A 17,805-nucleotide genomic window follows, 5' to 3' on the forward strand; every position below is an offset into this window, starting at 1 on the left:
GAGATATTGATCGTAAGATGACTGAGCCAACAGTCTGACACGCTAACTAAGGCTGGGCATTTTAGCCATGACAAATTCCGGCAGGCCTGTCTAAGAAGAACAGGGAGGGAGCAGTACTGTTCTGACACAGCTAGGGAGAGGCCATATATGAACCACTGTGTCCAGATTGCTCAGGTTCAAGAAGGTTGCATTCCAGCTATACAAAGTGCAAAGGAACAGAACTAAAATGATAGCTGGAGTTGAGAATTTATCCTGAACCGAGAACTTGGGTCAGTTCAGCATAGGAAAGGCCGACGGTAGACTAGCAGTCTACAAAACCTACAAGAGGAATGAATGCACAAGGGAAATTTAAGCTAGGTCATGGCCTAGGCATGGGAAGTGGGTGGCGCTGTGGGTTAAACCACAGAGCCTAGGACTTGCCAATCAGAAGGTCGGCGGTTTGAATCCCTGCAACAGGGTGAGCTCCTGTTGCTCAGTCCCTGCTCCTGCCAACCTAGCAGTTCGGAAGCACGTCAAGTACAAGTAGATAAATAGGTACCACTCCGGCGGGAAGGTAAACGGCGTTTCCGTGTGCTGCTCTGGTTCTCCAGAAGCGGCTTAGTCATGTTGGCCTCATGACCCGGAAGCTGTACGCCGGCTCCCTCGGCCAATAAAGCGAGATGAGCGCCGCAACCCCAGAGTCGTTCACGACTGGACCTAATGGTCAGGGGTCCCTTTGCCTTTACCTATGGCCTAGGCCAGGGTACAAGAATCAACAGAACCCTCTTTTGATTTCTCTTTTCAAATTCCTCATATATTCTGCCTAAGGCACACCAGCGAAAATTCACTTTGCATTCTGCTCTCGGGGAAATTCTTGCAGCACCACCAGCATTAACTCATACATGTTTACCTAGATTTAAGGCCCGTAGATTTTAGTGCAATTTGCTGTTGACTAAGTGCGCTTAGGACTGCAGTCCTAAACGAACACTGCTCTGGAAGACTTTCCTTTTGGGCAAACAAGGAACCCATGATTAATTTATAAAAGGACGGGTGCCAAGGCTCAGAGCAGCCTAAAAGCTGTACCATGTAAGCCAAAAGCGTCTCCTCAAGCCTGGGAAAATCCAGTGGCAACGTCACTTTCCAAATTACTTTATGCGTCCCAGGTGATAAGCCCTGGCACTCAAAAACAAATGACAACAATGAATTCTGGCACGCCCTGGCACAAATTAAAGACTCTTCATTATTGTGTTCAATGAAGACCTGGCATCTAATAATGTCACGTTCCAAATGTTTACAATCCACTTACACAATTTCACACACGACAGTGTTTACACCCAAACACTTACAACTGTGTTCATCTGTCTAGGTAAAATGCCTTGTGAGAAGAAGCTGGGTGCCACAATTCTGCAACATCTGATACTGCAAGAAATCTATTTTTACGATTCCACGTTCCCGGAACACTGCACACCAGCTGCCAATGTTTATTTTAAAAAATCTTACCTGATGAACGTAGTATTCAAGATCATGAAGTGCTGTTATTTTCTCCTCCAGCGTCGAAGTGGAACTGTTGAATTTGTTGATTAATTTAAACATAATTTCAAAGTCGGTTTCTAGTTGCAGATTGAGCTCTCTGAACTCTTCCTTAAGTTTTTCAATGGGACGGAACCTTCTCCTGACATCTTCCTGATGAGCCTTGGAATCAAGGGGAAAACAAACCGAAATAGCACACACCAAAATCAAAACACCGCCAACGTTAATTATTTTGTTTGTGTTTAGGTATATATGAGTAACCTCTGTTAATTCAGAGAAAAACAAGAGGCCATGTATAATTTTATGCATGTTAAAGATGCAACTAGATAGTCTAAGGGACAAAACAAGATGGAAGATATGTGACTGGATCTTAGGTAAAGGTAAAGGGACCCCTGACCATTAGGTCCAGTCGTGACTGACTCTGGGGTTGCGGCGCTCATCTCGCTTTATTGGCCGAGGGAGCCGGTGTACAGCTTCCGGGTCATGTGGCCAGCATGACTAAGCCGCTTCTGGCGAACCAGAGCAGCGCACTGAAACGCCATTTACTTTCCCGACAGAGTGGTACCTATTTATCTACTTGCACTTTGACCTGCTTTCGAACTGCTAGGTTGCTAGGAACAGGGACTGGGCAACAGGAGCTCACTCCGTTGCGGGGATTCAAACCGCCGACCTTCTGATCAGCAAGCCCTAGGCTCTGTGGTTTAACCCACAGCGCCACCCACATCCCTGACTGGATCTTACGGTTGTTTTAAACTTAAAAGCAGCTGTGGGGAGGCAAGTTGCATTAATTCTTCTGACCTCCCAATGCTTCCCATTACTCTCTCCAAAGCTGCGCTTAGACCCTGTGATCTACACCTTGCTCACAGGAGCTGAGCTGCGGTATTGAACAAGTCTCATCTGTCGCACTGCTCACATACGAGTAGACCGCGACTTAAATATTCAACAGCACCTGCAACAGGTGATATTAAACATATGAATTAGTTTTAAGACAGGAGCCTCAAGAGAAGGAAAATGACTTTCTCCAAGTTCAAAGTCAAGCAGCTGCCAGAATGCAGTAAAAAGACAAGAAATGTGATTTGCAGACAGAAAGCAACACTCCTCATTATTTACTAATTATGTTTTCTTTAGATTCTATTTGCGGCTCTTACAAGATAGTTAATTAAAAATGCTTAACAGATTAGGTTACCCAACAGACATCAGAAAGGGAAATTAGGTGCTCTCCTGTGAAATCTCGTCACTCACACACAGCTCCTGGAAATCAAACCCGACAAGATGTCTTTTCCCTAAAAACCGGCTGGGACTTCCTCCAAACTTTCACACACAAGAGGCTGGAGACTATTCCCAATACATTTTTAACTGACAATTTCCAGCAACGTCATCTTTAACCCTAAGCATTCAGGGAATAATTGAGCTTCATATTAATGAGTATTAATGGGCCACGGTGAAGGGGCTGCATTACAGCTTCCGAATTTTTGCTGATTTAAGAGCCTCTTCCTAAAATGAAAAAATATAAGGTTCAAGAGCCCCACTTAAAGAGCAAAAAAACCTTCCATGAGCCTAAAATACCTTTCGACGTCACAGCCAGGCCCCAAAGCACTGAAAAATGATAATGAATTCCTAAGGAACCTACTTTTAATTGGCAGCTGTGGATCATTTTGCTAATGTTTTGTAGCAAGGGAACTGAAAAGTAACCTCCATTCCCTAAGGCTGGGGGGGGGGGGCCGCCGGCGAATTTTTGGCATTCCCAGACATTGCTGAACTAAAATGTCCGTCACCCATGGCCATTTGCCATGCTGGCTGCAGCAGTTGTGAGTGAGGAGTCTCAACATCTTTTCCCACGTGTGGCGGACTTGTAAAAAAAAGTGGCAGGCTTTCGGGAAATGATACATAATGAATTGAAGAAGATGGTGAAGAAGAAGTCGTTCCCCCAAAAAGCCTGAAGCATTTCTTTGGGGAATAATAGGCACAGGGGTCCCCCAAAAATTGGTTAAACTATTTAGGTTTGCTCCTACCGCAGCCAGAATTCTTGTATGCACAGAAATGGAAAGTTGTTCTATCAAAAGAGGGGTGGATTTTGAAATTATTGAACAGTGTGGAGAAGGCAAAAATAAGAGACAAAGAAGAAGTAAAGAATGGAGACCCTTTTTGGATTATCTGAGAAAATATTATAGTAAAATGAAATCGTGGGCAGGACTTGAAATATAAGCAAAGGAATGAGAATGATAAAGGAATGTAATGTAGGATATATGTTTTAGAGAAATATTACGTTCATGGCAGCAGATTTGAATAGAAACATCATGGAAGTAAGGATGGGAAGTCAAAAGCCTTAAGGGAATATTGTATTGAAAAATATGAAAAAAGGAGTCTCAACAACATCTGGAGGATCAGAGGTTAACCACTTCTGCTCTAGGTTGTTAAGTACCTCCCTCAGTTTACGAGGTCTAATAGGCTGAACTGGAGGCAGCCTATCAAAATGATGAAAAAAACCGAGCACCTCTTGCCATGCAAACTGGAGTATTCCATCACTCAGGACTGGTTTTCTGGCAAATCATGGATAATTACTAGAAAGGTTAGGATATTAGACCAAGTAAAACAATGTCAAGGGACGCGAGTGGCGCTGTGGGTTAAACCACAGAGCCTAGGACCTCCTTGGGGAGGGCGGGATATAAATAAAATTTATTATTATTATTATTATTATTATTATTATTATTATTATTATTATTAAATAAACTAGACATTCTGTTTTGGCGACTTAACCTTGGTTTAAAGAGCCATTTGGCACCTAGCTTGCGTATTGTGAGATTCTAACACTGCACTTGAGGTAAATCATAAGAGTGCTTTTAAGAGAGACAACGATGACATTGTTTTAAAAAGGTAAAGGGACCCCTGACCATTAGGTCCAGTCGTGGCCGACTCTGGGGTTGCAGCGCTCATCTCGCTTTATTGGCTGAGGGAGCCGGCGTACAGCTTCTGGGTCATGTGGCCAGCATGACTAAGCCGCTTCTGGCGAACCAGAGCAGCGCACAGAAACGCCCGCCGGAGTGGGCGTGGAACCAGAGCAGCGCACAGAAACCTTCCCACCGGAGTGGTACCTATTTATCTACTTGCGCTTTGACGTGCTTTCGAACTGCTAGGTTGGCAGGAGCAGGGACCAAGCAACGGGAGCTCACCCCTTCACAGGGATTCGAACCGCCGACCTTCTGATCGGCAAGTCCTAGGCTCTGTGGTTTAACCCACAGCGCCACCCGCATCCCAAACGAACATTTACGCGTGAGCTATTCCTATAACCGTCAAGGACAAGGGAAGAAAGGAAAGATAAGATAGTTATGCCGTGTGATTAAATCAATATAAGCTAGTAGAAGAAAGCACTGTAGCTTATGGACAGTATATAAGTATATAAATGCTTCTGTTTCTTCATATTTGGTGTGTCATCCCTCAACCACTTGCTGGCTGAGGTTGTGTCGCGCTGGCCTTTCAAGAAACAGAAACGTCTTGTTTCAGTTTGGATTTTATTGGCCATCCAGGCTGAACCCACAGGGTATTGGGTTACTGAAGCCAAGTATTTCCCCAATTCCACCACAGATTTTCACAAAACCAAAGCCAGGTAATGCATCTAAATGTGGAAGCCGGATTTGTTCATTAAAGTGAGAGGGACATTTGCTTCCCTCCATACCACACCTCGCTAGAAAAAAAGTGACAGCTGTAAAACACCCTTGCTGCTGTAAGATTTAATCTCTGCAACAAAAACAAAAAACTCTACACTTGCACTATATAAAACCCTAGGTAAAGGTAAAGGGACCCCTGACCACTAGGTCCAGTTGTGACCGACTCTGGGGTTGCGGCGCTCATCTCGCTTTATTGGCCGAGGGAGCCGGCATACAGCTTACAGGTCATGTGGCCAGCATGACGAAGCCGCTTCTGGCAATCCAGAGCAGCGCACAGAAACGCCGTTTACCTTCCCGCCAGAGCGGTACCTATTTATCTACTTGCACTTTGACGTGCTTTCAAACTGCTAGGTTGGCAGGAGCAGGGACCGAGCAACGGGAGCTCACCCCGTCGCGGGGATTCGAACCGCTGACCTTCTGATCAGCAAGTCCTAGGCTCTGTGGTTTAACCCACAGTGCCACCCGGGTCCTTTCATATAAAACCCTACTCAACAGGAAAAAATATGATTTAGAATATGATAGACAAAAATGGAGTGAAGCATTAGGGGTACAGATAACAAATGATATATGGGAGTCAAATATAAAATCAACAGAAATAGCCTCTGTGGATCTAAGACTAAGACATTCAACAGAAAATAATATTCAGAGTCCACTGGACTCCCGCAAAACTATACCAGAAGAAAATAACAAGCGCAGACAACTGCTGGAGATGTGGGAGTAGAAATGTGAACTTAGTACATATGATGATTAACTGCCCGATGATAAGATCATTTTGGTGCGAGGTGAGGATATTTATAGCAAGAGTAATAAAAAGAATTTGTTATTTAGGGGAATTGAATTTAATTCTAAATTATATTCCGGAAACGTGGGAGATTTCAAGGGGTCAAAAAAAATAATGGATGTACCGTGCTATATTAGAAGCAAAAAAACTTGTTTTGATGAATTGGAAGAGCCGCAAAAAGATTCCATTGAGCACATGGATTGATAATATGGACAGATTAGCTACATAGAAATGAATTGCATGTCGACGCAAATTAAGAATGGATAAATATGAAGAAATCTGGAACGAATATTTAAGTGATAAGGCGGATAGTGGTGGGAAGTATTGGGAGGAGAGAGAGGTGGGAAAATATTGTTTAAAAAGGTGTAGTCATAGGTAAATCAGTGTATTCAAATCTGAATTGTCAAATTGTGTTATTATTTTTATTACGGTTTTTGTTGTATGTGTCTTTTGTGGTTGTTGTTTGTATCAAAAAAGATATTAAATAAATTTTTAAAAAGAGAGACAGCTGTAAAACTAAAGCAGAAATTCTCAGGAGTCTGCCGAAACAAAAAGATTCTGTGCTAGAAGCTTGTGTTTCCCATTTCTGGCCAGGCAGCATAGTTTGACAAATCTTGTATGAAATTTCAAGTGGAAGCCTCGTATTTGTGGCAGATTTTTCGACTCCGAAATTCCATAGCAACTCTGCTTTGAGTTGAGTTTGCCTGAGAGTATAGGCTTCCCTCATCTATTTTCCCCATTTTGAGCTAAGAACATAATAGCTATGCTTTCAGTGCTATGTTTGCTATGTTTCAACGCCATGTCGCATTTTCTCGGATACTACCTTTTGAGCCAGTGTATCATCTGTCTTCATGCTTTTCTTCATTTTAGACAAAGCCTTCTTGAGTTCTTGCGTTGTGAATGAACTCGGGTCGATATCTATGTGCCCCAGCCTTGCAGAAAACAAAAACATGCGTCACACAGATGAACAATTGATCCGCAGTGAGGAAGAAACAAATATTTGATGGGCAACCCAAATCCTGGCCCTGTCTATTACTTTATTTAGCACAGGACAGACAGCCTGTTCGATCTTGCGTTCATTTACTACTGGGTTTTTAATAATAATAATAAGAAGAAGAAGAAGCTGGGATTTGGCAATCCAAGTGGATAAATTGATAACACACTAAAACATTTCTAAGTTCTAATTGTATCTCCCAAAAGCTCTTGTCTGGGAACAAATAAAATAGGTTAGTCACCTCCCCAAGGCAAAAGCCAGATGTTCACAGTCATGGAAGTCTTAATATTAAACACTGGCATAAACAAGCTCATTTTCAAATGTAACAGATAAACAATTGGGGGGAGGGGGGAGAGAGAGAATATAAACCTACAAAATATATATATAACTGAAGAAGAGGGAGTTTTTTTTAATTTTGCAGTGTATGCTTTGCATGTATAAGGAAGCAAACATTCCAGTCCATCTTAGAGAACAAAAGAAGCCACTATTTTGTAAATTTTGTTCCAATGAACACACTTTTCAAAAAGCGGGGGGGGGGGGGGGGAGCTTCAAAAACAAATAAAGTAAGGGAGTGTCCAAGGAAATTTGCATCAAGCAGACGACGCAGATCTGCCAGTCAAGTCTGTCATTCCTCCTGCAGTTCCCTTTGCAATCTTTCATTTTGAATCTTTTAAGATAATATTTCCTGTCCATTATGTTGAAGGCACACTTTTCCTGGGACAGCTCAGTCGGCAGAGCGTGAGATCCTTGATCTCACGGTCATGCGTTCGAGCCCCACATTGGGTCAAGAGATTCCTAAATTTCACATGGTTGTACTAGATGACCCTCGTGGGTTATTCCAATGCTACAGTTCTGTGATTTATATTTGACTTTCTTCTGTAATGTTTCATTCTGGGTTGTTTTACTGAATGTTTTCATGTAGGTTGAGAATCCCCGCCCACCCCCGTTAAAAATATAAATCTGTATAGAAATGAAATGAAAAATAATATTGATTTTTTCTTTTAATAAAGAGAGATCCACAAGTACAAGGAGCAGGCTGCTATCCCTATCCCGGATGCTTCTAAGCCTTGCCCCCATGTCTAAGCACGCAGCAGGCAATCTGAACCCCTCCCTCCACAGAATTGCAGGACTACTGCAATGCGCTCTATGTGGGGCTACCTTTGAAGGTGACCCGGAAACTGCAATTAATCCAGAATGTGGCAGCTAGACTGGTGACTGGGAGTGGCCGCCGGGACCATATAAGAGCGGTCCTGAGAGATCGGCATTGGCTCCCAGTACGTTTCTAAGCACAATTCAAAGTGTCGGTACTGACCTTTAAAGCCCTAAACGGCCTTGGTCCAGTATACCTGAAGGAGCATCTCCACCCCCATCATTCTGCCCGGACGCTGAGATCCAGCACCAAGGGCCTTCTGGCGGTTCCCTCACTGTGAGAAGTGAGGTTACAGGGAACCAGGGCAGAGGGCCTTCTCGGTAGTGGCGCCCGCCCTGTGGAACACCCTCCCTTCAGATGTGAAGGAAATAAGCAGCTATCTTCTCTTTAAAAGACATCTGAAGGCAGCCCTGTTTAGGGAAGCTTTTAATATTTAATGCTGTATTGTTTTTAACACTCAATTGGAAGCTGCCCAGAGTGGCTGGGGAAACTCAGCCAGATGGGCGGGGTATAAATTATAAATAAATAAATAAATAAATAAATAAATAAATAAATAAATAAATAAAAATAATATAATTACAAATCACACACATAGGGTACCCTACACAGGGATGTCAGGGGTGAGGGTGGGATGCCATACAACTGCAATGGTAGGGCCAGCACCTTGCTATCACTTCCTCTCCTTGTAAGTTACATTGGGAAGGGATGCACCGTATTTTTCCATGTATAAGACAAGGTTGTTTTATTTTCAGAAGAATGTTAAATATTGGGGGTCGTCCTATGCACGGATAGTGGAGAGGTGGGACGGGCAATTGGTGGCTGCCGCGAGCAGGAGATTGTCAGCAGCTTTTTTGCGGGTAATTGGTGGGTGTGGTTGGGCGGGTGATTGCTTTCGGCAAGCCTGCAGACAATTGGTGGCTTCGTCGATGTGAGTGCGATAGTCTGTGGTGGTCCTGCGGGTGAGCAATTTTCGGTAAAGGTAAAGGGACCCCTGACTGTTAGGTCCAGTCGTGGCCTGACTCTGGGGTTGTGGTGCTCATCTCGCTTTATTGGCCAAGGGAGCTGGCATACAGCTTCCGGGTCATGTGGCCAGCATGACTAAGCCACTTCTGGCGAAGCAGAGCAGCACACGGAAACACTGTTTACCTTCCTGCTGGAGTGGTACCTAATTATCTACTTGCACTTTGATGTGCTTTCGAACTGCTAGGTTGGCAGCAGCAGGGACCAAGCAAAGGGAGCTCACCCAGTTGCAGGGATTCGAACCGCTGACCTTCTGATAGGCAAGTCCTAGGCTCTGTGGTTTAACCCACACCGCCACCCGCGTCCCAATTTTCGGTAACCCCGCACAAAAAATCACAACAAGTCCGGGCAATCGTCCCCAGAAAAACGCTCTGCAATTGTGGGCAATCCCTCCAAAAAACAGCTCAGCAACTCTGGGCAATCTCCCTGCAAAAAAGCTATACAACTCTGGGCAAATTCCAGTGGTACCTCGGGTTACATACGCTTCAGGTTACAGACTCCGCTAACCCAGAAATAATACCTCAGGTTAAGAACTTGGCTTCAGGATAAGAACAGAAATCGGGCTCCAGTGGCGCAGTGGCAGCAGGAGGCCCCATTAGCTAAAGTGGTGCTTCAGGTTAAGAACACTTTCGGGTTAAGAACGGACCTCCGGAACGAATTAAGTACTTAACCCGAGGTACCACTGTACATGGAAAAATACAGTAGTTGAGTGGTAGAGAAGCCATTCTGCAAGCAGCAGGAGCCAGGTCCAATCCCCAGCGACTGGGAAAAAGCCGCCGCTCTGTGACCCCGGAGAGATGCTACAACAAGGAGGACTGATATTTCTGAACTATACATGTCCCCTGATATATTGCTAATTTCAGAACTGTAAAGGCAATTTCCCTGGAGAAACAGCTTCTCAAATAAAGGATAGCGCTTCCCCCTATTCAGGTTCCAACCCAAAGACATATCAATCTAGAAGGCGTATGCAAAAATTCTCAATGCATCCCAAAATAAAGAAGCGCATCTTCAAAGCAGAAGGGAGGGGGGCAGGAGAGGAGCCTGTTTGTCATCCTAGATTATCACAATCGAACCCGACTTCCCTCGTGGTAATTATACGATTAAGACTAAGGCAACACACCAACACCACCATCTGGCTTGTTTGTAATATCAATGAGCCCAAGCTTTTCTGTAATAAATTTCCCTTTCTCAGATGTATAGATGCACATATCTCATATTTCCCTTGGAGGAAGGGGAGGGAGGAGAGATCACTTCAAACGGCGAGGCCTGCTGACAGTCAACCGTTTCGGCTGAAACTTAGAAAGCGCAAGATTTAAAAGAGTGAGTTTTCAAGAGGAAAGGGCTGAGCGCTGATGAATTGCTAATTCCATCTTCAGATTTCCCCCTGCAGTTCTTGAAATCTCTCTCTTCTGCCAGTTGTTTATATGAAGTTGACAATGTTGTCTCTTCTCTACTGATCAGTCCCAAGATATTAGCTAAGCCTGAATGCCACCACAGCCCCCACCGGCTCATGAGGACTGACAACCCAACAAAGGACAGGCGTTCTCAACATCCTGTAGCAAACGCCACAGTATTGACTTGCTTTCCTAGTTTATGTCCTAATGCCTCTGTTTGTACAGTTTCTTAACAAATTGTACAGTCGTACCTCGGGTTACGGGACACGGGTGGCGCTGTGGGTTAAACCACAGAGCCTAGGACTTGCCGATCAGGTCGGCTGTTCGAATCCCTGTGACGGGGTGAGCTCCCGTTGCTCGGTCCCTGCTCCTGCCAACCTAGCAGTTCGAAAGCACGTCAAAGTGCAAGTAGATAAATAGGTACCGCTCTGGCGGGAAGGTAAACGGCGTTTCCGTGCGCTGCTCTGGTTCGCCAGAAGTGGCTTAGTCATGCTGACCACATGACCCGGAAGCTGTATGCCGGCTGCCTCGGCCAATAAAGCGAGATGAGCGCCACAACCCCAGAGTCGGCCATGACTGGACCTAATGGTTAGGGGTCCCTTTACCTTTACTGCCTCGGGTTAAAGACGCTACAGGTTGCGGTTTCTTCGGGTTGTGGACCACCGAAACCCGGAAGTACCGCAACGGGTTACTTCCGGGTTTCGGCGGTCGCGCATGCGCAGAAGCACTAAATCATGCATTGCGCATGCACAGACGTCCCGAATCGTAACCCGCGCGTGCACAGACATGATGCTGTGGGTTGCGAACGTGCATCCCGCACGGATCCTGTTCGCAACCCAAGCATCCACTGTACTAGATTTCCTATCTATGGGTCTGGCTTGCGAGGAGATGATTCGATTTCCCGCAATTCAAAAACTGCATTTGATACATCATCAACTCCTGGCGAACCCCCGCTCCTATCACATGGGGTGCCATCCGAGTGCTGTCCCTCCACCGATGGAAGGTACCCCCCAAAAGAATGGAGAGGGGGACCATTTTTGGTGGTTCCCCCCTCTACTCTCATCAAAAGTTGCTTCTGAGGGCGGAGGGATACTCTGCGGTGAACTGGAGGGGAGAGCTTAGGAGCAGAGGAAGAGTTGCCCAAAACTGACCCCTTATCCATGTTGATATATTGTCATAGTAAACTTGAAATGAGCCTTGAAGCCCATCCTTTGAGACACACCTAAAACATCTGCTAAGCAGATGAAGTTGAGCGTGAAATCACCCCGTGTGGCTGCCAGAACATGTGAAAGTCTGTGAGCCTGTTTCTCTGGCCGGATAGCTGAAGGGAGTAGAGATCTGTACAGTGGTACCTTGGTTTACGAACTTAATCCGTTCCGGAAGTCCATTCTTAAACCAAAGCGTTCTTAATCAACTTGATCCCTTTCCCCTCTATCCTTTTTCCTTTCTCCTTCTGTGATGGAACTCCTATTTGGGGACTGTGGGATGTAAACACAGGAGCAGTCAATGACAACATTCCTAGAGTGTACATGTTAGAACATGGGGAGGGATGTCTGTCCAGCAAGCAGGTAAACTTCCTGGGGACGGACTTCCTCCGCATGTGACCAGAGGTGGGTGTGGCCTCACCTGTGCAGGTAATGATAAAAGCACAGGGCAGGCAGTCACTCTCTCTCTTCTCTCTGCCATCTTCCTTCGATGAGGAAACATCTAAGGATGCCCTCTTGGCTCTCAGCCAAGAGAGGACAGTACTATCTTCCTATAAGATAGTTTCTAAGTGCATGTAACCTTTTTAAGCCTGCCTACCTTCTGGGATCATATTGTGAACAGAACGTGAATAAACTCTTTTATACTTTTATAAAGACTGTGTCGTGTCTTGTATTTTAAGAGGGAACAAAAAGGGAAATTACCAGAGTAATTATTATAGAGGTTCTAGCGAACCTGTGCACACGTTACCGTTGCGAACTTAAAGGGGAATGTCTATAAACTCTGCTGATATTTTGGGAACTTGTTAGCACAAGTTGGATAAGGATATAATTAGTCAATATATCCTCTCCTGCACCCCAGAACATTCCCACAGGGACTTCCTGGGCTTTTTTCCCTGGCCCACGTAGGACCAGTCTGGATAGCTGGCCTTGGTGAAGATTTGATGTTTTCATCCCCAAAAAGTTTTTGATTTGAGTTTCTACTGAAATGAGGCTGCATTTTAATGTTGTATTTAAATCCTGTTTTTAAGTTGTATTTTAATCAATTGTTTTATACCTGGTGTTAGCCGCCCTGAGCCCGGTCTTGGCTGGGGAGGGCGGGGTATAAATTATTATTATTATTATTAAACCAAGGTGTGCTTTCCCATAGCAGTGGGGGACTCAATTTACAAATGGAACACACTCAACGGGAAGCGAAACATGTTCTGCTTCCAAGGCAAAGTTCACAAACCAAAACACCTACTTCCGGGTTTGCAGCGTTCTTAATCCAAGTTGCTCATAAACTAAGCTGTTCTTAAACCGGGTTTGCAGCGTTCTTAATCCAAGTTGTTTATAAACTAAGCTGTTCTTGAACCAAGATACCACAGTACATAGTTTTCTCATTTTATACGTAGACCAGTAGCATTGTGCGACTTGTAAAGGGAATAATAAATACTTTAGAGGAGAACTGGATGGGTGAGGTGGTTACTCCTGTCACGGGATTTCACCAAGAGAGGGCTAGACTGCTGCTGCTGTTGTGAAGACGCAGGAAGACTTAACTCTGCTGAGATGGGGGGGAAAGTAACCCAAAGAGTTGGGGCTCACACACCAACAATCCATTCCACTGACAGAATGGAAGAATGGAGCAGCTCTAGGAGGGAACTGCAAAAAACGAGGCTGGAGGCCCCACAAACCACAATGTGTCACAGGTTGCCCAGCTGCCTCTATGGAAATCCCAAACTAACATTTCCCCTCAAAGGATGGCAGGGAAAACAGAAGTTCATCTTCTTTCTGCTTAGAAAAATAAGAGTTGTCTGAAGCTACCATACCCTTTACTTTTTGGAGGGTCTTTCACGTCGCTTTTCTTATTTTCGTTATCTGGAAGCTTGGCTAATTTTTCTCCTGTCTGAAGATTTAATTGCACATGTAAGCCGGCAGGAACAGCCTGACCTGCAAGTAATAATATACAGATATATAACTTAGCACACATTTCTTCTTCTCAGTGTTTTATTTCAAGACCAACATTTTCTATCAAAATTATGCAGCAAAAGGCAGTGAATTAGAAATCATGAAACATGATTGAAGTCAAAGTCAGTGAAATCTGGGGTCACATCTACTTAATTCAAGAGGGTTCTGAAAGCTTCCCTGTGTGAGGGAAACAAGCAGAAGGTTACTGATGTTTGGGTTATTCCTTCAGAGAAGCTGAGTACAGCTGGTTTAAACTGCTTCTGTTATCTCTTTCTGTCCAGGTCATGCTGACTGTAATAGTGAAGACAGAAGGAGCCTGGGTTTCATTTTCTTTCTATCTCTTTTCATTCTGGTGTGATGTTCCGTACATAGCGTTAATATCTAAACTTATTATAAGTTTGTAAGGTAAAGGTAAAGGGACCCCTGACCATGAGGTCCAGTCGTGGCCGATTCTGGGGTTGCGGCGCTCATCTCGCTTTATTGGCCGAGGGAGCCGGCGTACAGCTTCTGGGTCATGTGGCCAGCATGACTAAGCCGCTTCTGGAGAACCAGAGCAGCACACGGAAATGCCGTTTACCTTCCCACCGGAGCCGTACCTATTTATCTACTTGCACTGGTATGCTTTCGAACTGCTAGGTTGGCAGGAGCAGGGACCGAGCTGCGGGAGTTCACCCCGTTGTGGGGATTTGAACTGACGACCTTTTGATCGGCAAGCCCTAGGCTCTGTGGTTTAACCCACAGCGCCACCCACAAACATAAGTTTGTACGTTTAGGTTAAGTCTGCTGCAATTGGATTTCTTATGCATAATGCCAATCCTGAATGTATTAGATCTGTGACCATTATGTTCATTTGTCTTCAGCAGCAGTAAAGCTCTGTGGATGAAATGCCTCTGGTCTATTTTTTGGGGAACTCTGCAACGTGTTTAAATTGTTACTCTGCTGACTATACATTGGAATCTACTCTGGATCAATATTGAGTAGAATTTCAATGACAGCCTCTCCTTTGAGCCTTTTTAAAAAAATTTTGGGGGGTGGGAGAACTTCTTAAATGGTCAATCCCGTTTCATTGCTAAGCAACTAGACCAGGCGTCCCCAGACTAAGGCCCACAGGCCGGATAAGGCCTGAGGGACTCATTTATCCGGCCCACAGCGACCCCCGCCGCCTGCCACCACTGCCCGCTTTTACTAGCGCGGCGCAGCTGCTCACTTCAGGGTCAGAGGAGCACTGGAAATAGCTTGTGCGCATGCGTTATTTCCGGTGCACATCCGGGTCGTAGGAGGCCCATGCACATGCGCACAAGCTATTTCCGGTGCTCCTCTGACCCAGAAGTGCGCCGGAAATAGCATGTGCGCACATGTATGGGCGTGCAGTCCCCTGCCCTCCGGCCTGCTGCGCAATCGGCGCTGGAGACACCGGCCCAAGGCGTGGTAAGTTTGCTGACCCCTGAACTAGGCCCAGCCAGGTCTGATAAGTATCTGCCTTGTTATGTAAGCTTGGGACTGTTTGCTGCCATAGGAACTAATTAGCTGGAGAACCTTCTGGAAAGTGAGGCGAGGGAGGCATGTGTTTGTATGTTGGTCTGAAAAGAGACACAAAGGCCTGACTTGCTCTCTGTGCAGAATCCAAAGTGATGGTTTTGGTGGTCCCGTTAGAAACCTAATGGGGGAGAGTTAATGCTGCAAGCCTTCCATCTTCCATCTATGTATGCATGTAAATAAACTTTATTTCACAGAAGGCAATGTCTGCCTCCAGTGACATGTAAGGTAAAGGTAAAGGACCCCTGGACGGTTAAGTCCAGTCAAAGGCGACTCTGGGGTTGCAGCATTCATCTCGCTTCAGGACGAGGGAGCCAGCGTTTGTCCACAGACAGCTTTCCGGGTCATGTGGCCAGCAGGACTAAACCACTTTTGGTGCAACGAGACACCGTGAAGGAAACCAGAGCGCACGGAAATGCTGTTTACCTTCCCGCCGCAGCGGTACCTATTTATCTACTTGCACTGGCGTGCTTTTGAATTGCTAGGTTAGCAGGAGCTGGGACAGAGCATCAGGAGATCACCCCGTCACGGGGATTCAAACCACCGACCTTCCAATTGGCAAGCCTAAGGGGCTCAGTGGTTTATACCACAACACCACCCATATCCCACCAGTGACCTGTACTCCAAATTAATCTAACCCAAGAAATGCACCGATTCCCTGAAGGCTCTCCCTGCTCAGAGACAGGAGAGCAGGTAACAATACATTAGTTAACAGTGCCCTTCTGAACATTCACTAAATTATTTCATATTTAGTTCAATCATTTCCATCTGTCACTGGGCTGTTTGAGTAGATATATGTGAGTAAATTTATATGCAATTATGCTGTTGATTTTGGGGAGGAAATATATTCCCTATGAATAACGAGAATCCAAAAGAGGCTATTGGATAGGTCTCCTGACAGAATTGGGATTAAACTGAAAAATTATTGGCATTTTTTGGTGCAGGATGTAGTAGAATGCAGCCTCTGCCTGTTTCGTTTCTCTTGAGTAGCAGTAATTACATTTTTTAAAAATCTCTGCCAACTTTAAATTACCTGGCCGGACAGTTTGCCATTGATTCGTCGGGTAGAATACTTCCAAGTCTTCGGAATCAAAATCGTTTTCCTCCACCACTCCCTCTTGACTGTCCTCTTCCTTCGAATCACCAACTTTTTCTGTGAGAGCAAATTCCTTCGGAAATAAATAAATGAATAAATAAATTATTATTTATACCCCGCCCATCTTAGGACTGTATACAGCCAGCTAGAATGAATGCCTTTTAAGCACTCAGTTAAATAGCTGATTAAATATTTGCATTGAAAACACAGGATTTTCTCCTGTGCTAGACAGACAGACAGAGACAGAGAGTTAAAACCCCAAAAGAATACAAATGGGTAAACCCATCTTGCCGGCACAAATGAATTCTGATTAGTTAACTTTCCCCGTACTTTCTCAAGATTCAGTTACTAAAGATACTCACTGCAACTCTGTCGTTTAAGCACGAAGGGAAACTCGTTACAAATAGCAGCAAAGCCATCAAACTGAGCTTAACCACACTGGATCGAGGACAGCAGATGATGCGAGACATTGCAACCTGAAATTAAGACAGTAGATGAATTAAGATTCCTCACCATTTCAAGTATTGTTAGCCCAGAAATGGAAACAAGAAAAAATTCTGACGAAAGAAGAATGGCAGACGAAATTAATGGACTATGCAGAATTGGACAAAATGACAGGAAGGATTCGAAACCTGCAGGACCAGAGATTTACAGAAGACTGGAAGAAGTATATGAATTATGTGAAGAGCAACTGTAATCAACAAATTACGCTAGTAGGGCTACAAGAAGTTTTGTAAGGAGAAATATACGAAGTGTTACAAAGTAGAAAAAGATAAGAGATATTGGTTATGAGTTTGAAATGTAATAGGGAAGATAAGAAATGCATACTGAGAGATTAGATTGGAAAACTTTCAGACAGGATTGATGGAAGTCAAAAATTTGAATAAGGTGTAAAAGTATGTTTAATGTCTGTTGAAAATGATATGTTAAAAAAACTAATAAAAAATTATATATAAAAAAAAGATTCCTCACCATTTCACCTTGTGACCTTCACAGCATTGTACCATTTTACAAGCCAGCAATACTCCGAAGAATGTAAGAATGCCACTAAGCATTCTTGACACATAACTGAATCACACGGAAATTAAAGCTACAAATGTGCATTTAACGAAAAGGTTTAGTTTACAATACAGGTGTACATTCTATAACGCATAGGGCACAACCTGTGTCGACCCATGAGTAGTTGAAGGCATTTTGTTTCTTCTTGTATATCTGGGCAGATACATAATAATACGTGGGAGAGTTTAAGAGGCTTTTTCCCCGGAATGCGTTTTCTCTCTGGATGATAAAAGCATACATGGTCTCCCCACCCACACACTGACTTTGATGGTATAATGATTGTGTTCTATCACTAGCTGCTATTCACTGCTCTCCCATGCTTTCAGCATGCATGGAGACAGCAGCAGAGAAGCTACAAATTACAGCCCACCAGAATGATTTCAGCTATTATCACTGGTAGGGCAGGTCTGCGGGACCAGACCGCGGAAGCAAACAACAGCGTGTCAAAACCC

General features: G+C 44.5%; 1 protein-coding gene across 2 annotated transcripts in view; it reads right to left on the minus strand.

The window, feature by feature from the left end:
* SIL1 (SIL1 nucleotide exchange factor) overlaps positions 1 to 17,805 on the minus strand; it is a 73,083-nt gene that overhangs the window by 44,719 nt on the left and 10,559 nt on the right. For both annotated transcript variants that reach the window (XM_079969955.1, XM_079969956.1), the window contains 5 exons: positions 16,657 to 16,770; positions 16,232 to 16,367; positions 13,524 to 13,644; positions 6,779 to 6,887; positions 1,480 to 1,671 (listed from right to left, as the gene is read on the minus strand). In XM_079969955.1, the coding sequence (XP_079826081.1) occupies positions 1,480 to 1,671; positions 6,779 to 6,887; positions 13,524 to 13,644; positions 16,232 to 16,367; positions 16,657 to 16,764 (666 nt within the window). In that variant the 5' untranslated portion in view covers positions 16,765 to 16,770. The remainder of the gene's footprint in view (positions 1 to 1,479; positions 1,672 to 6,778; positions 6,888 to 13,523; positions 13,645 to 16,231; positions 16,368 to 16,656; positions 16,771 to 17,805) is intronic.

The sequence above is a fragment of the Podarcis cretensis genome (genome assembly GCF_951804945.1).
Source record: "Podarcis cretensis genome assembly, chromosome: 3".
NCBI lineage: Eukaryota > Metazoa > Chordata > Lepidosauria > Squamata > Lacertidae > Podarcis > Podarcis cretensis.